This window comes from Falco punctatus, assembly GCF_963210335.1.
Source record: "Falco punctatus genome assembly, chromosome: 1".
Lineage (NCBI taxonomy): Eukaryota > Metazoa > Chordata > Aves > Falconiformes > Falconidae > Falco > Falco punctatus.
The window spans coordinates 7,424,751-7,450,238 of NC_137580.1; the positions used below are offsets into that span (position 1 = coordinate 7,424,751).

A 25,488-nucleotide genomic window follows, 5' to 3' on the forward strand; every position below is an offset into this window, starting at 1 on the left:
CAGCAGCCTCCCGCCCCTCTCTGCTGAGGGCCTGCGTGCGTACGTGCGCCCGCCCGCGCGTGAGGCCGGCCCCGCCCTCCCCCTCCTCGTCCTCCTCCCCCTCCTGCCCCCCGCCCGTCCATGTGGTGCCCCAGCACCGGCAGTGCCCGGCCGTCGGGTGAGTGACCTTCGCGGGGGGGACGGGAAGGGGGGCTGCCCGCCCGTCCGGGGAGCGGCGGTTGGTCTCCGTGCGGCTCTCAGGTGCGGATGAGCCGTGCCCCACTGGGGCTTTTCCCTCACGGCTGTGCCCAGCCCCGAGGGGCGCTGCGGGCACATCGCTGCCAGCTGAGGCGGCCTGGCCCCGCGGCGGGCTACCGGCCCCCGTCCTGGGGCGGGAGGAGGGGGCGGTGGTCTCGGTGGTCTCGGTGTCCGGGGCGCTGAGGGGGCGCGGGCGTCCCTGTCCCCGCCGCGCCTCGGGGCGTTAACGGGCCGTCGGGCGCCTCCCGCCTTCCCGCGGCCGCCCGGGGAGCGCCCGTGTGCCGCTGGGGGCGGGCCGAGGGCTCGGTGCCTGAGGGAGGGGGTTTCCACCTGCCGGCCAGGCGGGGCCAGGCGCGGTCTGTCCGGCCCTGCGCTTTGGACCGGTCGGTGCCGGGGTCGGGCCGCCCAGCCGCCGATAGCCCAGTGCCGGGCGGGCGGGCAGCCGCTCGGCGGCCCGTGGAACGCTGCTGGCTTAGGCCCCTTTGTTTATCCGCAGGCTCCTCCGTGCGCTGTGTGAGGCTGTTGTGGGGCTTGTTTTTGGCTTGTCGCCGTGACTTCTTTGTGATTTCGGTTTTTTTCTAAAAGCTGCCACTTATTGGAGGGAAAGAGGGAAAAAAAAAGCATGACCCGACATTAATTGGAAGAGTTTTTTTATTATTCCCATCCCCTCTCCCCCAAAGGTAATAGGGCAAGGAAGTTAAGGACTTAGTTTTCTAAAATAGATATACCTTCTTGGCTTTTTCAGGTTGACTTCTTGGTGGGAGCAGTTTCTTATTCATGTATAGGAAAAGTGGTCTGGGCCTATAATAAAGTCTTTATGAACTTCCCTGTGGTGTTTTTCTTGTAACTGAAGCTGCATGCACTGGCAAAAAGGGACTAGCTGACCGTTTATGTGTTGGCTTTTGGATTAATTTTTGTGTCTGTTTCTATGAAATAATTGTACATACCAAAAATTTATAGTTACTATGCAGTATGAGGGTTCTAGAAGCAAAAAAACCCACTCTTCCTAGAGCAAGAGTATTTATTTATCTGATTATTATTTACCTGTAGGTTTCCTTGTCTTCTTCTCTGGAAAATACTATTTTAAAATGTGGGAGTATTTTTTTTGTGTGTGTGTGTGTGTATCGCTTCTTTATGTGCCTTTGATCTGTTACAATTTACATTCACAACTTAAACTATGTAGAGCTTACCGTGTTAGCAAATATACTCATTACATATTCATAACACAGGTACTGTTTCTTGGGCTACACAACTATGCACCATCTTTATCATGTCATGACTTCTAGCTGATCTGTCTTACAAAGGAATTCATGACGTGATGTATATGGTATCAAGTGGTGGAAATCCAGTTGCATTCCAAAACAAGCTCTGCTGATTCTTTTCTCAAGTTCAAGCACTCGCTACTAAAATACACTCTGTAGCTCTGCTATGAAGTTAGAGAACTTCCGCCTCCAACAGTTGGATTTGCCTTTTCTGACAGTGAAAGTATCTGTAATTGTCTTTCCATGTAGACGTTGATGTGCGGTGACTAAAGCATGTCCTACCCTTTTGTTACTAAGGTAAACAAAATGGGAGGATGAGCCCTATTTTACCTCAGTAATATTTCTGAAGTTGTATATGACATACTTCATGTACTTGGAATATTTTTTAGTGTTTCCTGTACTCTTTCCAGTTGCGATTTAATCTTGAATCAGATTAATTGAAATATCCTGAATTACTTTAGAGTCTTTATTCAGTCAATGAAATAGAATACAGAATGAGACAACTCTTTGACCTCAATCAATGTTGCATTTAAATATAATGTACTTGTCTAGAAACTTGGCATTCTTTGTGCAACAGAGCGAGCTCATCGGGCCAGCCTTTGAACTTGCAGCAAAATCAACATCTTCATATTTTCTCTCTTATTTGGCTTTTATTTTGGAGAGCATTAAAAAAAAAACACAACAAACAAACAAAACACACAAGGCTGCTTTGTTAAGTGTCAAAACATTCATTAAAATTTCTTTTTACAATTACTGGTGAGCAGTAATAGAACTGCAAACCTAGTTTTAGTATATTTTTGACAGCACAGATAACAGTGTTGTGTGTCCTCCCTCTGAACTGTCTTCCCAGCACCATAGCATCCACTCTGTATTGCTGTCTCTGTCTCCACCACCCAGTTCTCTTCTAGCACCGGGAAAATGCTGAGCTGTCCCCCTGCTTCAAAAAGTAGAAGAGGGACCTTGCAGAGGCTGGCAAACATTTCCCGTCTGACTCCCCAGCAGCACATGGGGTCAATGGCCATCTCCAGAGTGGGCAAGGAAAAAGATTGCACTGGGGCTGTGATTCTATTAGACCAAGCAAATATGGATCAGAATAATAAGATTGCGCAATCAGCTGTTTGGGACTGGTGGAGTAGAAATGTAACACTTTCTACGGTGTTAAAATAGAGGGTCCCTGCTTTTGACTCTCTGGTGATTTCAGGTATTTATTTCTGCCCTGTAATGACTGGACGTAGAACCATTTTGGCTTTCTAGGATGCTTGTACTTAAGGTATTCAAGTACCTTAAGTTGTCTGTAATTTCTGTTTTGATAGTAACTTACTGTAGGTGTTAAGAATATACAGGGGAAAAAAAAAAAAGAAAAATGCTTTAAGTGTTGGCTTTTTAGAAGAGCAAAGGAATGTATTTATTAATCTGACCACAATTTTAACTTGCTATATTGAGACAAGTTTATTTTAAGAATGAACGTGGCAGAATAGATGAACTTTGGATTAAAAGTGAAAAACACAAAACTATGTGAATTAAATTACACTGGTTTAGAGTATGAAGAAGTTATTTAGTCCATTTGGTATGGAAGGATCTGGAGATACTAGAAAATACTTGTAGGTAATTTACTAACCAAGTCTTTGATTGTTAAATCTGTTGTTTTCTTAGGTGTATGCGGATCCTGGAATTCCTTTTTTTAATTGAATAACCTGTATCCTGCTGCCCAAAAAAACAGGTTTGAGCTATCTTTCCCCCCGCCCCACTTCCTCATCAGTAGAGCACAATAGTGGCTACCTGTTCACTTCAGTAAGTATAGCTTTGAAAATAATACTTATTTATACTAATAGTATTTATTGCTATTAGCTATATTTGAGCTAGTGTATTTGCTGAAAGAGAAATGATACTAGTAAGGATTTTGACAGTGTGATTTCTTCCCTGAAGGGTGTGGGAGCATCATTTTCAAAACTGTAAGAAATCAGTTGTCAAAAATTGGAAAAGAATGGATAAAATAAGGGTTAGGATATATGTTTGAGACACCAATGAAGAGAAGTTTACAAAACTAAACTTTCTCTGCATCAGTGACTAGAGCTATGTTTTTTTCTTTTTTATAAATGAATAAGTATGTAGCTAGGGATCTAGCCTTATAGTAGTTGAAAAACAAATACTGTTTCAAGCTTCCATTCTGAAATGTGTTTATGAAAGCCCATGTGGATTGAAAAGTTGCTGTCACAGCTATATTGATAAGGCAGGTATCAATGCCACTCTTGGTTTTATTGGTTCAAGTAAAATACAGTTAGGACTGGCTGAAGATGTAGTTCTGTGACTTTATGTGCCTTTTTGGTTGGCTTGTGATCAATTATGTAATAAATTCCTAGTTATATTAAGCACATCAAATTCCTACTTCTAAATTGCATTTTCCTAAAAAAGCTAGAGTTTGTATTAACTGCCTTTGTATTTTGTTTAATATTTAAAGTATTGATCTGAATGTCAAGGTTAACTACCTTGGAATAAAACGCTTTGGCTTTTCATTACTACAGGTACCAGAATAAGAAGCTACTATGTGTTACAAGCCAATGAATTTGCCACTCAAATTAACCGCTTTTAACTGCCTTGTTTCTGCTTGTTCTTTTTTCTAGATGCCAGTTTGCTGCTAATGGGTGTAAGTAAATTAGACGTCTTATACAGAAAGCTTCTCCTCACTAAACTTTTCATCAGAGGATGGGGAAAGCCAGAGGATCTGAAAAGGTGACTTGTTAACAGCATAAACAGTATTTTATAGTAAAAGAAAAATTCAACACTTGAAGTACCAACAATTGTTATTGTCCTGTATTTAAAAAAACCCAAAGTGTTAAACTTTGTTTTGTTCAGGAAATCATGTGTTTTCATGCCAAGGGAGGAAATGGATTTAAAAGAAGTCAAAAAGGGATTTGCTAAATGTTTGTGTTTAAAGAGGCTGTTCTTGAGAGAATGTATATATGTCCAATTACATTTTTAATTTCTGCATATATGATAACATACTTCAAGCAACATCTCTGAAAGTGTTTTCTAAAATCAAAACTTGCTGAGTTTTTGCAGAGAAATTGTTACGTTGAACATCAGAGGATTTTGCTAGCTTTCTGTAACTTCTTAATAATAGTGACCTTTAAAAGTGTAAGATGTAATCAGAAGGTCTTCATAGCCCAATTTAGATATCTTGAAAATAAGAAAAAATGGAAGTACCTCTTAATTTTCAAGTATTTGCTGATTATTATTTATTATTAAGAGTAACACCTGGAGATAAGCACTTAAATTTCTTAATTTTTAAAAATAACTGAATATATATCTTCTGTATCATGTAATATTTAAATAGGAAATTATAAGTCTGCATTTAATAAGCTATTTCTTAGGTATTTGAAAATCAATAAAGACATTTTAAGGAAAAAACAAATAAAATTTTATTCACTCTGGATAGCAGTGCAGTTCTGGGGGGGCTGTTGTTTTTTTGTTTAAGTCCAAGTGAAACATCTCATCTTAAAATGGCACTTGGATTGCTTTGTATGTCTGTCTTCAGTTGGTTTTTTCTCTTAAGTAGCAGGCTTTCCTGCCATATTAGAATGTTGAATTTCTAAAATGTTTAGTTTACTTCTCTTGGAGTAAGTAAAAAATGTCGGGTTTGTTTTGATTGCAGCATTTCTGTATTTTGCTACACATGTGTATCTGATAGGGGACATCTTAACGTTACCAAAACACTTTCTAAAAAACTTTTAGGTTCTTGGTGAGACATGATGAACTTTCACTGCCCTATCCCCTCCTGACCCCAGTGCAATTGCTGTCTGTATGGGGGAACCTCGGACTAATTCTACTGTTTTTGCAATACTAGGCAAGGCTTTTCTCTTACATGGGGTCTATAAGGGTAATTGTGCTAATGTCAAATGGCAACAAAGAAGCATTGCTGGTAGTAGTAATGGTATTGGCTGTGGCTCGTCCTTTTTCATAGAGGGGGGGAAACCTAAAACCTCTCACGTGACATCAAAAGCTATGGGGGAGACGTGAGGCAGGCTTGTGGGCCTGCTGGTCTGAAAAGTGGAAGGGAGGATTTGTTACATGTATTGCCCCTCAATGGGAAGAAGATGAGCTGTTCCCCAGCAGCCTGGCTTCACCTGGATGACAAAGGAAGAACCTCACCTCCCACCGATTCCTCACATTGGCGAGTGAGAGGAGGCAGTACCGCTCCCTAGTATGTGTGCCCTGTTGTGCTGCCAGAAACAGTGTCAGCATCTTTTTTTTTTTTTTTTTAAACTGATGACTGTGATGCTCTATTAGAAGGAATTATGAAATTTCTTATCTAGCATTGACTGATATTACAGACTACCTGCCTAGATGTAATCTGAAGTTTTACGTACATACTCTTCATGTGATGACTGTTAATATTGTAAAGCTTTACACTCAACTCATTAGCAAGAGCTGAAATTCCTCAACACGTGCAAGATTTAGCATTCAGTATCCTCCTAACTACAGATTAAATACATAAATCAGTATTTTTAGAGGATTGTGTCAAGCAAAACACCTCTTCATTTAGCTTACCCTCCATGCTCACATCTAATAATTTTACCCTTATTTTCTCATACTTAATAGACTTAACTGTTCTGTATAAGAAAAGCAGAGACTATGTATTAGAGCTGGTTTTGTTGCTGTGGTAAACTGATTTTCTTTCTGTCTGTGGTTTGGTTTTCGCTGGTGTTGGGAAGGTGAACACGTCATTCCTGTTATACTGTTGTTCTGTACTTTCCACCCACATCTTGCTGTTTTAGTTGGTCAGGTAACCTCGTGTGTGTTTACAACCATAAGAATGAGCAAGATATTCTTAGCATAGAGTATTTAAGGTTGAGAGGGCCATCTTGGGGACACCTAGCCCAGATGCTTATTCAAACCACAGCTCACTTAGTTGAGTCAAGTCACTTGACACCTCATTCATTTGAGTTTTGAAAGTCCCTGGAGGATGGAGATTATTCCTAGTTTCTCTGGGCAATCTTTTCTAATGCTTAACTGTTACCACTCTGAAAAAAATCTCCACTGTGTTCCAGTAGGAATTTCTTATGTTGCAACATGTAACCATTGCCTCTTGTCCTCTGGCTGTATACCTCTGTGAAGAGTCTTGTTTCATTTTCTCTGTAAGACTTTGCAGCCCTTTGAAGTAGCAAAAGCGGCAACTAGATTTGCCCCTTAGCCTTCCGTTCCAGCAATGCAAACCCCGTTACCCTGCCCTTTTGGCTGCCCTCTTGCTAAATGGAGAAGGTATGCTATTGGTTTTCCTAGCTGCAAGGATGTGTTGTGAGTTTGTGTTCTTTTTGCTGTCTGCCAGAAACCCCATGTCTTTTCCTGCAGAGCTGCTACCTAGCTGGGAAGTTCCCAGCCTGGTATTATTGCATGGGGCTGTTGCATCCTAGGTGCAAGATTTTGCAGTTTTATTATTCAGTTTTAGGATGTTTATTGACCTGTTCCTCCCATTTTATCCTGGTTGCTCTGAATGGTAGCCTTACCTTCTAGGTATCAACCTCACCCTCTGGCTTTTGTCATTCATAAACATCCTTAGGTGCTGCTGTTAACTTGTTTCCAGCTAGACTTGAGATCATGGGCAACTACATTTTGATGTTGGTGGTCCAACCTGTTTTTCACCCATTCAGTCTGTATTGCCCCAATGTAGCTACAAGGATGTGCAAGTGTAGGAGGTTGCTGTAACTTAATTTGGCCCCGAAAAATGATAGACGTTTTCAATATATCAGGTGTAAAATATTATTTAAGAGCTGTGCAACTGCAAGCAGCGTACCTAGCATTTTTTTATGTTTTAACTTAAAAGCATTCTTATATACCTAACGTATGGTAGTCTGATTAATCTGTAAATGCAAAGCTGCTTTCATAACTTTTATTTTCTTTGTGGCTTACTTTAGCTCCTGAATGTTTTTATATATATATATATATATATATACACACACACACATTTATCTTCTCTTTTTTTTTAGATTAAAAGTTGAATCTTCTCTACTTGTTTCCTTTCAACAGAATATTTGAATTCAGAAAGATTATTGGAAACAGGGAAAAATGCCAGACGCTGGTTTCAAAAGATTACCCAGTTTTCATTGACAAGGTACTTAAAAGCAAGAGATGATGCATTTCAACTATGTTTATTTTCCTGATGGTATATAAAGGTGAAATCAACTTAGGAGGCTGCTTTTATAAGATAGAAAAATTCAATCTTGATGTCATGTGATGTTGTCACAGCATGACTTGCTGCTGGGATTGGCAACTGGGAACTTGGGTTAGGGAGTACATAGAGATAGGGTGGTGAATGCACCTGACAACATTTAGTTAGATTTTACTGACATTAACTGACTTCACTCGTGTTCTCAGTTGTTCTGTATCAAGAAAAGGACATTGCAATTGATCTGGGTGGGAAGAGGAAGTGAGTCTGTAGAGGCAAAAGAGATCTAAGTAGTGTGAGTTTTCAAATGCTCTTGATTGGAAAAAGGAAGCCCTGAGCTTCCACGTGTGAGGCGTGCAGATAAAGTGATCATTGCCCTGAGGACTTTTCAATCTAGAAAGTGTGAACAGAGGAGCAGAAATAAAGAGTGGTTCTGAAGTCAAATAAATGCATTGGTGGTCAATGCTGTGGCAAGCTAAGTACATAGTTTCCTGGGGCTTTTTTGGTTTCTTTGCTTGTTTTTGAGCTGCTGTGGATAGAATTAAGAGGCAGAGGCAAAAATGTGAAACAGGTTGGAAGGGATGGGAAAATGAGCAGTCCCATTGGCTTCTAGTAGAGAACAGAAGGAAACTGAAAGATGAAAGCAGTGGCTCTACAAATACTGGTGTTTTTTTTTCCCCCAGTAGTACAAGAGTCGTGGAGGTGGGATGTCAGATCTTGAGACTCAAAAAATGCTTGAAACTTAGTATGTGTTATGGAAGTTATTTGAAATGGGACAGCATTACACTTTATTCCTTGATTCCTTCAATAGGTCATTTAATAAAAGCAGAGTTTGACACAACTGTGTTGATTGTGTTGACTGTGTGTTCCTATATTTGAAAAAAGATCTCAGCTTTGGGGTTTTTAAAGTACATTTTTATCCTGTAACAAATCCTTGTACTTTAAGAGATTAATTTTCAGAGCAAGTTAAACACTGATATGAAACATACTGCTTTAATCCTATTCTCTCTATAGGTTGAGGAGCAATCTGACTGTAAAATCCTTGAGGGGCACTTCATTTCCCCATTGGCTCATTATGTCCCAGGTATCCTGCCAGTCGAATCTCTTGTAGCAAGGTAAGAAAAAACAAGTGGTATGTCCTTTCTGAAACTAGCATTGCAGAGAAACAATGGTCTGTAAGTAGTTTTATTGTGAAGCTATTTTATTGTAATACAATATAAAATATTTCAAACTGGTTTTTGTACTAATGTTTTAAATAGATTTTGACCTCAAAAGTGAAAATTAATCTTACTCATGATAGTTTAATGTGTGTATAAATAATAATAAAATAAGAAGCCCCCTAGCAAAGTATGTTCTTTGCTAGGGGGCTTTTTTTTTTTTTTTTTTTTAGTGTAGAAATCATATTGCATAAAGCTATGGAATACCCTGGGGTTTTTTTTTAAACTGTTTATTTTTTCCGAAATGAGCAGCATGCTGGAAATGAAGGATACTATAGCCAGGACAGTAGTTGTTTCTTTTACATATAGCAGGAAAAGCTGTTTACATGAAAGCAGCGTGTTACATGGTATTTGAAAGAATCATTCCAGCTTTCCATTTACATTGCATACAAAAAAATTGCATGTGTACTGAAGCAGTAAGTTCATTTAATTGTAGCAGGAGAATCTGGTGCCTTTCTTACTTGGCAAGCCAAAAAAAAAAAAGCATCCTTGCAGAAAGCTGGATGATACCTAATGACATTTTTGCTGGTTTTACACTAATACTGCTTTGCAGTTGAGGGATGGGTTTGGAAAGGGAGCATAATTTCTTTTTGCTTATAATTTTGAGCTAAACTTTCATGATGGAATTGGTTTCCCAAGCTTTGTTTAATAACTTAAACATTTTGTCAGCTCAGGTTGATACTGGTATTGTCAATTTTATCAATATTACTGGTTGGTGGTTTTATGTGTACTTAAACATGTAAAACTAAAGAATGTCAGAAAAAGTTTGTTAGTCAAAATATCAACTTTTTTCCACCTCTCCGTTGGTTACAGAAAGAAACTGTTGCTTAACATTATTGGACTATATAGTCCCATAGTGGAAAATACAGTATACTGGTTGTTTCCTTATCTATGTTCTCTTACAATTTGTAGTCAAGTTATGCTAATTGCTGTATTGGACAGTATTGTTACAGTTTTGAAATGCTCTACAAATGTCTCTTAAGTTAGTTGTGCATTGTGTGAATATTTTTTTCCAAAGTGTAACACTGTTGTATGTAACAGTGCTCCATCTTGTGGGGAAAATACCAGTGGCTCAGAAGTTTGGGTTTGGGTTTTTTCCCCAGTAGTTAGCCTGTAAATAACTTGAGTAGCAGCAAAAGATACTAAGTGATTGATGTTGGGTGTATAGAATAGTTTCATGGTTTGTATGTTGGGGTTTTGATGTTTTTTCTTAATTTAAATATATTACTTATCTTTAATGTTCAATTTCAGCTGTTGTGTCCTCAGGAAAAAAATAGCAATCTGCCTAGGAGAGCTAGTTATACTTTTTTAGGCTGCTCTTCATCTGAAGTTCCATTTCTCCACTCTGCAAAATTTAAATTGTGATGATGAGGTAGTGGTCTTTTTTAGGAACATGATCTTTAAGCTTGGCTCCTTTTCTTGTTTGACATTTATTCTCTTCTGCTTTCGGATTCCTTTCTTTGCTGGATGTGTTTATGAAAAATGATACTGCTGAGTCGCTGGCAGTTTGCTGCATGGGTTATAAAAATACTTTCTTCTGTCTTTTTCTTTTTTGTTTCTTTTGTTTGTTTGGATTAATTTATCTTGCACAGCATGTAAATAGATATACTTTGCTACAATAGGTGTTTGTTTCTCACAGATTTCAGTTCATTATACCCAGAAGATGGAATAGCAAGCACAGACCTGTGTGCATTCATTTAGCAGGCACTGGAGATCATGTAAGTATGTAAAATGTAAAATGCATTGTTATTGAGAAATTAAATAATCAGATTTTATCTTAATATATGTTTGTACGTCTTATCTTTAGCACTTCTGGAGGAGACGCACATTAATGGCACGCCCAATGATTAAAGAAGCCTGTATGGCATCTCTATTGCTAGAAAATCCTTATTATATCCTTTTGTGGAAAGCATATTTATTCTTAATGTTCTCTCCAAAAGGTAAAAGACTCGTCACACTGGTATAGTATCTAGTTTATGGATTGATTTCCCATGGACTTTTCAGTAGATAGAAGCAAAGTATGACCATTGCAAGAAACACAGTGTGGAACACCATTAATATAGTAGGCTACTTTTACACCGAGTATTGCTTTTTGGTTTTTTTGAAAATGTCTTTTACAACTTCTTACTGTAGTCATTAGAGTAAAAGTTCTGATATGAATCTGTTTACTGATCAAAGTACTGATATCATGCCTTTAGCCATGACAGCGTGGAAACTGCATTCATTCTGTATCATCCTGTATGACTTCTGGATGTATTAATGACAGAAAAGAAAGTTGCCTCTCCTGCCTTCCCTTCTCAAATACAGCTCTTCAGTACCTTAGGTACTTGTGAGAAATTTACTGCTACTGTTTAAGATTTATCTCTTAAAAAAAGTTAAGTTCTGTCTAGTCATCAACTCATCAGTAACTTCTATGACACTGTTACTCTGTTTTATTGAATAGGTTCTCTGGTTACACCTTTTTCCTGCCCACATACCTGACAAAAGTAAAATCTTCTGTTGCAAACTGCATCATCAAACTACATTTAACTTGATGTAGTTCCAGTTAAACATTTAGAATTTAAGTTCCAAATTATAATGAATCCATGTTATTTATGTATGTGATTTATTTTATTTTTTGTTTGATTGTCAGTTTTTATATAGAAATATTTTACTTTCTTTAACTTGAGTCTTCTACATGGCTGTAGAAAACCTAAGGATCAATTGTAAGTATTACTGTTACATTCATGGAAACTGTCTTTTTGAATTACCACCTTTTTTTTTTTTCCAAGAAGCTCAAAGTAGTATGAACTTTGATGGTTTATTAAGAAAAAAAAAGTCCCCAACATGGACCACTTGTAACCTTTTAATGTGAAATTGTCTACCCTTTGCTAGATGGTTTTGATATTTTTTGTTAAGAGATCACAGTGATCAGGAAATTTGCACAAGACGAACTTGTAGTATAGAGCAAGATTTCAGCAAGTTGTGTGAATGCAAGCACCAGTTAATTTCCTGATTCACAACTGTGCGTGTACAAATGCTGCAATTATATGTCAATCAACTGTGAATAATCTTTGGTGAGGCAGCATATTTCCCTGCTGTAATTGCTAAGACTTTTCTTTTTTGAGATATTTTAAGGATTTACAATCAGACATGTAAATAAATCTGATGTTGCTTGTTTGTTAGTCAGTGGAAACTATGCAATATTCAATATTTTACAGAACTTGCTCCCTCAGTTTGTTAAATGGGAATTTAGAAGCTTAGTTAAATGGTCCTGGTTTTTTGCTTTTTGCATTTTCTGAACCATTGGAGTATTAACAGAATTCACCAGGATATGTGTCTGAGGCAAAGCTGTGGGTTTAGTCTACCAATATTTAAGATCCAAATATGAGTTGGTGTTTCTAATCCTTTTTAATCCTGACTTGGACATTTAACATGAGTAGAAGATGCATAGAAAGCGATTTAATTTTAAACCTGTCCATTCTATTAAGACTTGACCAGGAGCACCATCTCACACTACAGCATTTTAGATTTTGTAGATTTTATTTCAATTTCAGCATTTGGATTTAGGAAATCGAAACATTTTAAAAAATAATTCAAAGGAGAAAGTTTTAATTAAAAAATAGTTTCTAGGTTTTTTCCAAAGCAGATGCAGAATTTTATTTATTTTGGCATAAGAACCACATTTTTAAAGAAAGCAAATTACATTTCTCAACTAAGAATTGCTTTTTTGACAGAGAAACTGCTTAAAAAATATTACGGCATTTAGAAGTGTGAGATAGGAAGTGACAGGAGAGAGTGTGTGCTGGAATACATCCATTGGTGGTTTCTTTTTCCAGCTATTGAGGATCTGATGCGGAAGAATAACTTAAATATTTTGGCGAGGATATTTCTAACTCCATCCTCAGTTCTCTAGCTTGACAGCTTAGTACATGCATGATTTATAGAAGGATTCTTTTAAAGAGAGTGCTCAGTCTAATACTCCCAACAGTGAAGCAATTGTCACTCTTCAATACGAGGTTACAAAGCAGCAGCAGTGGTTTTTGTTAATATACAAGTAACAGTGTTTAATAAATATAGCAGCTGGACAGGGCTGAGGAATATCATAACAAAGCTGTAGGAAAGAATTACATTAGCCTATAAATACTGGTCTGCAGCAGCTATGTTCATTTCTCCGTGACTTGCACAGTAAGCTTTGTCCTTGTGCTTCAGAGTGTCTCAAATGTGATTGTACGCTGGCAGAAGAGGCCCGTAGCCTTTTGTAACCTGACTGCGTGTTACTGAAAATACACAGTCCGCTCCCCAGACTAGAGGTGTATCAATTGCTTTGTAAAATACATTTTTTCCCATTTTCTAGAGTCCCTCTTACGGTTGAGCTGAATAGCTTTCTACATTTTTTTGTTTCTTCTGTTTTAATGCTTTGCAGTACACTACATGAATTTCTCAGTACCGTGACAAACTTCCCACTTTGCAATTTCAGTCTTACAGTGACACTGATGAGTGCTTCCAAAGCTGACATACTGATTGCTCTTCAAATGTTGTGTGCAATTTTTCAATGATGTAAAACAGGTAAACAAGACAAAAAAAAAAAAGAACTGTTTCTGCAGATGAGATAGTGTATATCTAGGACTGTATTACTTTGATTCTATTTCTAAAAGGTCCGTTATGACCTTACAGGGTAGAAGATTACTGCTAATGAGATTCTGATGTTGGTAATATCTGTTGCTAGAAGACCAAGCTGTCAGTGATATTACATTAGAAGCTTAGCAGGTGTCTATTTCTCATCCTTATTTAGATGAAGAAGTACAAGTGCCAGAGAATCTGGACTTGCTTTTTCTCCTGTTGCATCAACAGGAGTTCAGCTCCAAAATTCTCTGGGATTGTATCAGGCTTTGTATAAAAGTATGTATAGAATGATGAGAACTGTAAAAATTTAATCTTAGAAAATAAATCCTATATTTTCCTTTTCTGGGGACAAAAAGACGGTCATGTTTAAAAAATGTCTCGGACCTGTTTGTGATGGGAGGAGCTCTTGTTCTAGAATCGGCAGCTCTTTTGCACTGGCTAGAGAGAGAAGGCTATGGACCGCTAGGGATGACTGGAATATCCATGGGAGGACATGTAAGCTTTTATATTTCCTGTTCAGTAATTTTTGTTTTAACTTCTCGTTTGATCATTTAGCATACAGAAAGAATTTGTTTTATAGTGTTCCTCTCAAAAGTAATTTAAAATAAACATTTACAGTCATAAGAAACAAATTGTTGGCAATTCTTACTTTCTGTGGTGCTGAATTAGTAAAATCCTCAGTAAGTACTGACAGATCATAGAGCCCTTTGTCAGCCATCTCCTGACAGGCTTAATAAGAATATAAGCTTCTCACATAATTATGGTTTTTTCTATGGAGTGGGAATGTTTTCTGAAATAAGATCTGTACTGATCAATTGCTAGTTCTCCCTTTTTAACTCCATTCTTCTCGCCTTAAATGTGTGTGTTTGAATGGGTTGTGTGAAATGTCTCTTCTTTGTAGGTGTGTTGCAGTTGAGGTGACTTTTGGTGTCAGTTCTGTTCTCTGCTCATCTTTTTTTCCCCAATCATTGGTATTGATCAGAGGAGATTTCTGTGGCTGAGGTGGATAACGTTTTGTGTATGACACTGTGCATATTCAAACTAAAACAGCAGGGTATTAGTATGATGCTTGAAAGACTAATACACAGTTAAAATATTACTGTTTATATCTCTACAGATAATCATTGGCCTGTGAGACGTAGTTACAAAGCTTATTAAAACAGCATGCCTCTGTTTTGCTGATCCTTGTTTGTTTGTTGTTAGGAGCTAAATAAATAATGTTGGTAATTGTAGTGTCTACTGAAAGGAAAGTAATTTTCCCCCAAAGCACATTTTTATAACTCTTACTGTTGTAAATGTACTAATCACCTTTGGTTTACATAAATATCACCTTGCTGCAACAACAGCTTTTTTGTTAAACACGTCTTCCCTGTCTTATATCTGTAAGTTGGATTGGAATTCTCAAACAGTTACGTGCCCCGCTAACCCTGCAGGACACTTCAAATGCTGTGCAAATGCTTTAGGAATAATGGAGTGCTGTATCCGGTACCAATGACCATATGCAGCATGGGTATAGAAGGAGGCAAGATCTGAGAGTGTGTTTGGAAACTCCTTTGAAAATTTTTTTCGTAGTCTGGAACATACAGTGTTTGACTGGTCCTGACTTACAGGACTTCTGGTACAATTTAAAACCAGGGAAATAAATTGTATTTTATGTTGATCATCTGTAGAATGTGTTTTGCAACAGAAGGTAGGTGGCACAAATTCAGTTCAATTGATGGGGAGAGCTGGAAATAAAAAGAAAGAAGTCAGACTTTCTGGCTATCAGAACATAGATATGTGATGGTGTTCTAACTTTTTATTTAAAAAAATAATTACAATAGAATTATAGCTTAGTTATATAAATCAATTTATGAAATCATATGGCACAGACATGGGGTATTATATATTAAGGGGGTTACACTGTTGTTCAGTTTAGAGCAATAAAATAAAACATGTCAAGAACATACCATGTAGGAAACTTATATACGTTTCTGGGACAAACAAAATATTCATAAAAATGTGTTCTGGGAACTGATGTAAAAGTACTAACTTAAACTTTACAGGACAGAAAAAGAATCTACTTAACATGCTGAATTACTTCTCCATATTTTGTTTCCAGTATACAAATTTTAAAAGTATGGCATTTTAAATAGTTCTCTTAGACGGGAGACTTCCATTTTGCCTTGGAATAAGCTTGCAAGAGCTTGATGAAAAGGCTTTATAGGTAGTTTTCATAGTTTTAAACAACTAAAAGTCAGAATAAATATGCCATTGGGAATTCTTAAAACAAAAATTCAGTCTTGAAATTTAGCCTTATCCACAACAATGTTTATTGTTAGGGAAATCACTGAAGAATAGGCTGTATCTTCTGAATAGGTGAAAGTATATCCAACTGCCACAGTCCTTAACTACTTTGACACTGTGTATTTGGTTGATACTGTATAAACAATTAAATTGAAGATAAGAGAGTTCTTTTTACCATTTTGTGATTTCAGTATTAAAATAACTAATAAATGCTTTTGATTGTAGATGGCTTCACTGGCAGTGACAAACTGGCCTAAACCATTGCCATTGGTTCCGTGTCTTTCCTGGTCAACAGCTTCTGCAGTCTTTACTACGGTAATTAAAATATATTGTTGTTAATATACTAGAATGTAATTAGATGTGGAACTTAAAAGGTTTGGCTTGGCCACATTCACCTTTTCAGTTAGGGCATTTCAGCACCTTTCAGCCTCTATTAGTGACTAGTGGCAAAACCCACCCTTCCTGCTCCAGAGATACAACAGGTGATAAGGAAGGTAGCTTTCAGCTACTTCAGCGGGTCCTGTACCAGTGTGGGGACTGGGGCTGGCTTGTGGGACAATGATCAGAGTCCTGGTCTGAGTGTGGGAAGGTGAGGAAGCAAGCCACGAAAACATGTTTTCTTCTGCTCAAAGCCTGGCTTAAATAGTTGGATAATAATGCTGCTACTACCATGGTGGGTGTCTGTTTTCACTGCTGCTGCTGCTGGGGTAGGTGAATGAATAGACTGGCTTTGACAACCATCGTTGGTTTAGCCCAGTCTAGATATGTGCAAATCCGAAGTGGGTCTGGTTTCTGTCTTTTTCACCACCACCACCACCCCCCCCTTATTTTTTAGTTTGGTTTTAAAAGGGAGGTGGTTTTCAATGTCCAGCTTTATAATATGTGCTTATGCTTTGATTACAATATTTGTAAGGGTTATCAGGAAACTTGGCCAGAATTCCACTGGAAAAATCAGGTCACAAAGAGGAACAGATCCATTTTCTCTGTATATTGTTATTTTAGAATGATCTGTGGGTTTTACTTGTGTACTGGATGCTTGTGTTTATAATCTCAGGGTGTGTTGAGCAAGGCAGTGAACTGGAGGGAGCTGGAGAAACAGTATTTTACACAAACTGTTTATGAAGAAGAAATCATAAAAATGCTTGAATACTGTGGAGTAAGTATAGTTTATTTTCCCTATTTGCTAATATTTACATGTGAAAATCTAACAAATAATGTAACTTCATTTTACTTCTAGTATAAATAACCAGTTGTTAGCTAAAACAGGTTTGCCTGTTGTTTCCTTATGCTTTTGATAAATGTAATCTTTGAAGGAAAACCTGCTGAAAAAAAGAAGCTGATATTTTGGTGGTGTAATGTGTGTAAGTATAGCCCTTGCTAAATATTTTTTTCCGTGACCACACTTAGTGTGATCTGCAACATAAGATTAATTTAATCAAAACATTGAAACTGTAGATAGTGTTTCTCAGTAACTGGCTTTATAGTCTGGAGAACAGATAACCTGGTGTATTATCAAGTATTAAAACATGATTTATTACCTTTTGAAGTAATTGCTTCCAAATAGTCAATGCTGTAGACTGTTTTTAATATGTAGCAACATTGTAACTTTTCTAAGTTGTTTAGTGCAAGGTCTTTCTATTTCTGTTTCTTTGTGTGATGCTTGACCTCCCTCAGCTTTAGATTTACTGCACAGGCAATTGGGATAAACAGGATTTAGAGCTTTTATAATTAGATTCTTGCTCCTCATGAAATGTAATTTATTGTCTGCATATGTTTTTTGCTTTCTTCTTGACTTTTTTTGACTAGGGTTGAAAGACTCGTGCCAAGAGGAATTTCTATGCCTCACTGCTCTTCTAGATTGGAATGATAACTTTTTGAGAATTGCTTGTATGTCGCAACACTGTCTTCTAGCCAATTCTGATAAATAACTTTTTCCTAAGATTCTTTGCTTTGTGACTGTCCTTTTTCAAATATCTTGCAACAGAATAGGGGCTGGGCTGAAGATAGTTTCTGAGACACTTGCCATTTTTAAGTAAAATACACTCCAGGAACACTGATGGAGCAGACATCATTAGAAGAAGAAACATTTCAAGATGTTCAGCTTATGTCTTCCTAGTATTTAGGGACATTTCGTATTTAGATTTTTCAGTCCTAAACATAACATTAGATGTGGTCACATAGGTTTAGTACCCAGAAATTTAAACTTAAATGACTGCACTTATAAATTCAGAGTTTAATATAGAATCAAAACCAAATGTTTGTATCATAAGCTATCATATATAAGTACTTTCTGCATTTTTTTTTTAAGCTGACAGAAGTGTAGAATGAAATTGTCAAGAGATAATGATGGTCAGGATTTAACTGAGTGACATGCCGGCTGAAAATAAGAAGTACTGTGAGCAGTGCCCTTTGTATCTTTTTTTTTGTTGTTGTTGTTGTTCTTTTTTCTTGTAATATTGAGTTGATCTTAAAGATAAGATTAATCAACTGGTTTAAAGGAGAAACCCTTAGTAAATTACCTGTTGTTTTGTTTAGACGGATTCTTTCAAGATGGGGCAAGACTTTGTTAAAAACTTCCCTGACAGTGTGGACAGTCTGGAGGATGTGGATGTGACTTCCAGAATGTTTGACCTTGATTCTTCAAACCAGACTGTATCTAAAGAAGCTGTTCACAGCTTTGCCACAAATAAAAGTACTCTAAGTGCCTCATCAGAAAGACTCTTAATGCAAGATGCTCCTAAAATGCAGTGCATAAATCAAACATTTTCAACCAGTAGCAATAGCAATAAAAACTTAACCAGCCCACAAGGACACAGGATAAATAAAAGAAGAAAGAGTGACACTTTACAGAGAGAATCCTTAAGGTTCATGAAAGGAGTGATGGATGAATGTACACATGTAGCCAACTTCTCAGGTATGTATTTATGTTTTTTTAATGTGCAGTTTGGAAAACAGTAAAATACGATGGAAGGAGAGGTATTTTCTTCATCCTCCATTGTGTAAACCTGCTGGCACCTTAGCTGAAATAGGAAAATATCTTGAGTGTTACTGAACAGCGTCTGTTTACCACTCCATTTCCTAATTGTTTTTCTGTTTCTTCTTAATGGCCACTTAATGATAAAGTGAATTAAAAGTTTGCCTTTCAGTATCTTTGCTTATTTTTTCAGTGCCTCGCTGTGGCTATTTTCAGATATGTGCTAGTGCAAATTGGTATTATTTAAAAGAACAAAAAATTAGATTAGGTGTGATCTAATAGCTAGATTAATTTATCTGCTAATAAGGTTTTTCAAACAGATTCAAGTTAATAAAAGAAAAAGTGGAAATCTGATAACTACATAGCGGAGAACCAAGCTTGAATGATTCTTTTAGACAAGTGTGACCAGTAAAAGTGCACAGAGGTCCTTCTGGAATGATGCAATCTGAATATAATCTTTCCCAAGACAGGTATAGCATATAGAGGGAGCTGTAGCTCACTGAGCCTTAAATCTGATGAACCTGGGTTTCTTGGCCTCTAGGACAAATCCCTTTCAATGGCCCACTTGCAGGCCATGCAAGTGGTTTCATCCTAGAGCTGATTGAAAGGGTTTTGCTTTAGTTGGGGCTTGGAATTGCTTTTGTGGCAGTCCATTCAGACAAAATGGTTCAACTGAGCGTGTACCCACTGAGCACTCAGCACATCCTAGAACGTGTTTTAACTTCAGACAGGTTTCTGAAAGAGTTGTCTTTGAATGTCAAAACATTCTTGATACTGAGACCCTGTGCCACCTCATTTTTAAATCTGACATTCAGTACTCCATTGTTAAATGTTTTTTTTAAAAAAAACAACACAAAGACTTCTATAATAGCATAGATTTCTTGACTTGGGCGATGTCCGAGATCATCTAGCCAGAGAGGTTTCGTGATAAATCCCAGTGAAGTGTTTTCCTTAAACCTTTAAAAGTTATTTCAGTAGACAGAAAAAAGTCTGTAATAGTTATTCTAACTACAGCTGTTCTTGTTTCTCTAGACACTTATACAGGTATCACTTAGCTAAAGTGTTGACCTTTCTTGAAACTTAAGAGGATCTGTGATCCTAACGCACTTGTCAAAGCGATGTAGCGCTTCGTGTCATTTGTCTCCCAGGTCTCTTCATGCTCTGGGAGACATTGTATCCTCTGCCAGGGTATCCTTGGAGTGTGTCTAGAGAGGAGCTTCAGAAAATCCGCCTAACATTCAGATTTCATGGAAAATTGAATGGAAGGCTAGAATCTATCTTAGCATTACATGTCCTCTTTACGTGACCTAGGATATATGAAAGTAGAGGGTCTAAATTATTTGTGGCATCCCATTGTCAAACGTCTTGGCTGGCCACTCTTTACCATACCGCTTATATTCTTTGTGAAGAGAGAACTGTTCTGTGTTCAGCATCATTTTGGTGGTGTTCCTGTTAGTAATCTGGTTGGTGCAATTCTTGTAATGAGTAATAAATACATATAACAGTATGTTGGGCGTTTTATGTTGTAACTAAAACATGTAGGAAACAGAAAAGAAAGTGAATGGATACTGCACTTTGTCTGACCTCTCATATGAAAAGTTGTCTTTTCTGGTACTCGAGGAAAAAAAATTATACAAAGCTTCTACTCTGAATTTCAGATGTCTCCTAGTTCTTTTCACTGGAAAAAAGAGATTTCAGAGAACTGACCTGAATCCTATAGAGTTTTGTTGATAAGAGGAAAGACAATTCTATCGTTCCTCAGAGACTTTTGAAGCTTTCTGCTTTAAGGGAGGGAAAGGGATTGATTAGTTTGTTTCCCTACTGATGGCCTCAGTACTGTAATGTCAAAAACCAGACAAATTCTGCCAGGAGACTTCAGAAAACATAATTTTACCAAAGCTTAGAATAATTGAACTTGTTTTAGAAATAGAGAACATTTTTACAACAGAAATTTCAGCTGATGTGTTTCTCTTTCTTACCTTAGACGAATTCAGTTTTGTTTTTCTTTAGTTCCAGTTGACCCAAGTTTGATCATAGTTGTACAAGCTAAGGAGGATGCATATATTCCTCGGACTGGGGTGCGCAGTCTTCAAGAAATCTGGCCTGGGTGTGAAATTAGGTATCTGGATGGAGGTCATGTCAGTGCCTACCTCTTCAAACAAGGGCTCTTCAGGTAAGTTAAAAAATAGTTGAAAGCTTAAATCCGCAATTTCGACATACATGATTTTTCTTCTAAAAGCAAGTCTGTAACTACTCTAAGGCAACAATTACCAAATACTGCTTTGATGAATAAGTTGCTGGATCTGAAGTCATTTAAAGAGAATAACAACATTTCCATTTTATGAGCAAAGATGAGGTGCAGTATGGTCATTCAGTAAGCCAATGGCAAGAGAATGATCCTTCTCATTCTTGTTTTCCTACAAAAGTTTTTGGTTAGCTTGTTCACTGGACACTAGAAAAATATTCTTTTAAGCAGTGACTGCTTATGTTGTATTGTGCAGCTGTTGTCTTTTTGCAAATCTTATTTTCTGAGATTAAAAAAACCCACACAATTGAAAAGCAGAATACAAGCTTGACTGCCAAGGAGTAGTACTTGCATGAATTCTTGCCTTAGTAATACTAGGCACTGACTTTCTGAAGACAGTTATAGAAGTCGCTTATACAAATGCAATTCCTTAGTTTTAAAAAGTTAAATACTTGTGCTGTTTATTTTAAAATGGAAGAAATTAGTAAGACTCTACATGCTTCCCATTTTGGAAGCTTTGAGCAACAACAAAAAGAAATAGCAATATACTGGTTCAAGGTATGCTAACTAGTAGCTCATTGCTGTTTAAAACTTCACCCTTATTATGTGACAGTTGCACAAAAATTACGAATTATGCATGTCTCTCTGACCATTTCTTGACATGTTTGCGTAGAAACCTCCTAATCCATTAACATTTGCAGTCGTATTAAAGTTGGTAAACAGTCCCAGTTGTTCCTGAAACATAGATATATTACTGGGTTGAAGTGAGAGATCCTAGAAATAAGTGAAGGAGGAAAGACTACTAATACAACTTTTTTATTGAGTGCTGTTTTGAAATTGCAATGATAGCTTTGTAAACATGTTTTGAAATATATGAAAATAGGCCAGTTATATCTGCCTTTTCCCAAATTACACAAATTACCTTTTTTTTTTTCTTTTAGACAAGCGATTTATGATGCATTTGACCGCTTCCTTCAGAAATACACAGTTTAAAGATCTTCTTAATGTGTTCAAACCAATCTCATTTGTACTTCCACTTACTAGAACTCATATTTGGAAAACAAGCCTCTTGCAACGTTGAGTTTGACTCACTGAGTTTGACTGTTGTAGGTAACAATTATCAAGAATGGTAAAATACCAGCATTACTTTCATTTTAACCAAATGCCATTCTGACACACTTGCTTCAGTGAAAAAAGCTGTGAAAAAACAATGGCTGGCAACATTTGTTAGTGCATGAATGGTTCACGTACTTCATGTTTAATCACATTGTGTATTCCTTCAATTCTGAATAAATCCTTAATTGTGTATCAGTTGAAAACAGACCAATTAAGTATTGAAAGAATGTAAAATTTGCTGTAGGGCTAAGATGCTTTCCTGCATTTAGTGTGTTTCTAGTTTGTTCCAGGTACCTGGGTTTCCTCTTGCTTTCTCATCCCTTGCTATTCCTATTGTGCTGCACTGTGGCTTTGCCAGCACTCGGCCTCTTGTGTTTCTCACTGATTTTTCTCTATTATTAATTGAAAATTAGCTATACTAGAAGGGGCAGCATCAAATCTTGCAAAAAGAGGCTTTCAAAATTCAGTGAAGAGTGAAAGACTTTTTCATTCAACACATCCGCGAGATTTTTCTGCCACTGAATTAAACCATGCCATTTCAGAAGAATCAGGTAGCAATTAATTGATCAGTTTCACAAAATTGGAATAAGTGAAAATGGATTGTCTAGTAATTAATTGTTTACATGCATTCAGTTGGATAACAAACTTTTTCTTCTAGATTTTTTTTAGAATGCTAGGGGAAATAAAAATGTAATTTTCTTTAGAAGCAGTGGCACAAAGAGTCTGATTGTAAGCAGTTAAATCGGCAGCAGATTATATGGTGCTATAAGGACCTGTTTGGAGTATTTCAACAGAGGTCCTGTTCAAAGTGCACTCAGTGCTGATATGCAAAATACAGTTTCACTGTATAATAATAATAATAATGTATGTGAGACTAAGGGTTATTAGAACAGTAAGGTTAGCTCCTTATTTCTCAACACTTTTTTTAACTAGATGGGAAATAAAAAATTGGGATTATGGGTACACTTAAGAAAATCCAAAGTCTGTTGTTTCCTCTTTTGGGATCAAAAAAGCCAACAAATTGCAGTAGAATAAAAGGCTGTCATGCCTCAGCTCTATGTGGTATCTGTCCACATCTTATTTTATGGTAATCTCCTGTAATGTTCTCATAAAGCTGGTTTGCAGAGAAGCTGAAGTACAGTAATGACCAGAGTTACACAGAAAAAAAATAGAAAAATCCAGACATTTCTCAGGATGTGTGACTCCTGCACCCTTCATGTCAGGCATTTCATTGATCTCCATGATTATCGTAATGGTTTTTAATAGGCAGAGTATGAAACAAACAAAACTCAGTTTATATAACTATATTATCTTGAATTTTAGTCTGGCAGATAGGACTAGTAACTGGGAAGAAATCGTGGTTAAAAATCAGGTAAGTTCAGTTAAAACCAAAGTGCAACAACTTGTAGTAACCCAAATGATTCAACGTACAACTTTGCAGAAAGTGCAAAGTAAGATGCATTCTGCTGGAAGTTAAATTGCTTCCTTTGAGTGGTTTTTCAGCATTTCTTTAGACAGTGTTGGTTTTATATATATTGGGAGCAAGTGTGGAGTGACTAGCTTATTGAAATAGATTAGAACACTGAATAAAAGTTTGAAATCAAGTACAACTAAGCTTACAAATTTAAAATTGAAAGCTTGGATACTATACTGGAGGATTTATGGGACTTGTATTTTACAAGCTCGTTCATAATCTAAGAATGTTTTACAAGACTATTGTTTGCTGTCCACCAACGTTTTTAAGATCTCGCATTTTAAATGTATTTGTGTGCTTTATGTCCTGTTTCTGTTGCAGCTATGAGAAAGGGAGGTAACTGGTGGTGAGAGAAAGGGCATGAATAAATGGAAGAGAGAAAAGATATTTTGTAAGGCTGAGAGTAAGCACAAAAAAAATCATCTTCTCTAAGCTACAAAGTATAACATGCCAAAGTAAATATTTTCAAAGCGCACAATACTAGGAATTACACAACTGATGGGAACTTGACATCCTGAGGTCAGTGTTCTGATGATATTACTAACAAGGTTTAACTTGCCAAAAGGGCATACTAGTCACAGAAGCAGATTTATGCTAATGTAACTCCCATTTGCGAGTGTGTCTTTTGGGATAAGTAGTGAAAGACTGGTCTCTGAAAAAAAGGAGAAATCACACTTTGCTACGTAACTAAAGTAATGTTGCCAAATAGGAAAGCCTGGTAAGAAGCATTTAAGAAATTTATCAGGTTTGAATAATAAAAAGGAAAATTGAGCTCTGTGGCCTATTTCTGCCAGTTATCAGACACAGGAAGCTATTAGCTGGTCTGTGAAGGGGGGAATTCTGCTGTGTAAATGTTTTTAACCTTTGAAAATGGACTTTTTAAACTGGATTTTAAGGTTAAATCCTATGAAAGCATTATTAATAATCTGTTTTGATGTTAAATGGGAATGTGATTTTAATCCAGTAATTGCTTAAGAAAAATACTGGAATAAGGTTCCTGCACTAAATCTGAGTAGCAGATAAGCCATTCAGTATGTCTTAAATTTATTGTAAAACTGGCCTTGATAATTTTCTGGTTTTAATATTTTTCAATAAAAATCCTAAAAAAATAGGTGTGAGGGTTTTTTCTTTCTTGCTAAGAGGAAATTCGAAGTGCATCTCACTCATCCTGTAACCTTGTTATGCCTACTAGTACTGTAGCACAAGAAGAGTAGTTAATCTACAGCACAAGATAAAAGCTTCACATAACAAAAGTGATACTGCTTTCATGTTTTTCTACATGCAGCACCTAGTAAAGAAAATAAACTTGTATCATCTCATTAAGATACTATTGTGGTTCCAATGTTGTACTTCTCAGTGGCTTCATTGTGCTAGAATTTCCTGAACTCATTTAAAATCCCTTTTGCTTTTAAAAGGGTCCAAATCCTGTACAACTTCTTCCTGCTTGCTGCTGTGTTCCGAGCAAGGGTGTGTTGTGCCATAATAAACTTAGAGCATATTGTAGGACACCTCTAAGAGGAACTGGAAAAAATCACCCTTGCTGTTAATGGTTGCAAGGTGGGAAGGTGGTAGGAGTTTTGGATTGCCGCTGTCAGGAGGCGGCTGTTTCTTCGTCTGCAGCAGTTTGTTACACGAATGGGAATGTCACATGCTAGTTGAAAAGCTGCTTAGAACAGATAGCTGTAAATGTTACTAGCAGGTGCATCTTTGAGTCTTGATGTTTATATGCAAAAAAAAAAAAAAAAAAAAAAAAAAAGTCCTGGAAAACTGTTGCGGCTTACTCTGTGGAATTGGAGCAGTTATTCTGGTGGAAGCCTGCTGGTTGTACCCAGCAACCAAGATGCAATAAATTTTGTTTTGGTGCTCAGTTACACTGTCTGAACAGGTCGTGGCAACACACTTCTGCATA

At 37.2% G+C, this 25,488-nt stretch overlaps 1 protein-coding gene across 1 annotated transcript; it reads left to right on the forward strand.

The window, feature by feature from the left end:
• The first annotated feature begins 38 nt into the window (after positions 1-38).
• On the forward strand, positions 39-24,906 carry ABHD18 (abhydrolase domain containing 18). Its single transcript, XM_080390265.1, has 14 exons — positions 39-157; positions 3,153-3,290; positions 4,121-4,229; positions 7,524-7,608; positions 8,677-8,777; positions 10,519-10,597; positions 10,687-10,781; positions 11,567-11,584; positions 13,841-13,979; positions 15,996-16,085; positions 16,825-16,926; positions 18,306-18,684; positions 20,755-20,917; positions 21,931-24,906. The coding sequence occupies exons 3-14, from the start codon at positions 4,138-4,140 to the stop codon at positions 21,980-21,982; spliced, it is 1,395 nt and encodes a 464-aa protein (XP_080246391.1). The 5' UTR covers positions 39-157; positions 3,153-3,290; positions 4,121-4,137; the 3' UTR covers positions 21,983-24,906.
• Positions 24,907-25,488: the final 582 nt, after the last annotated feature.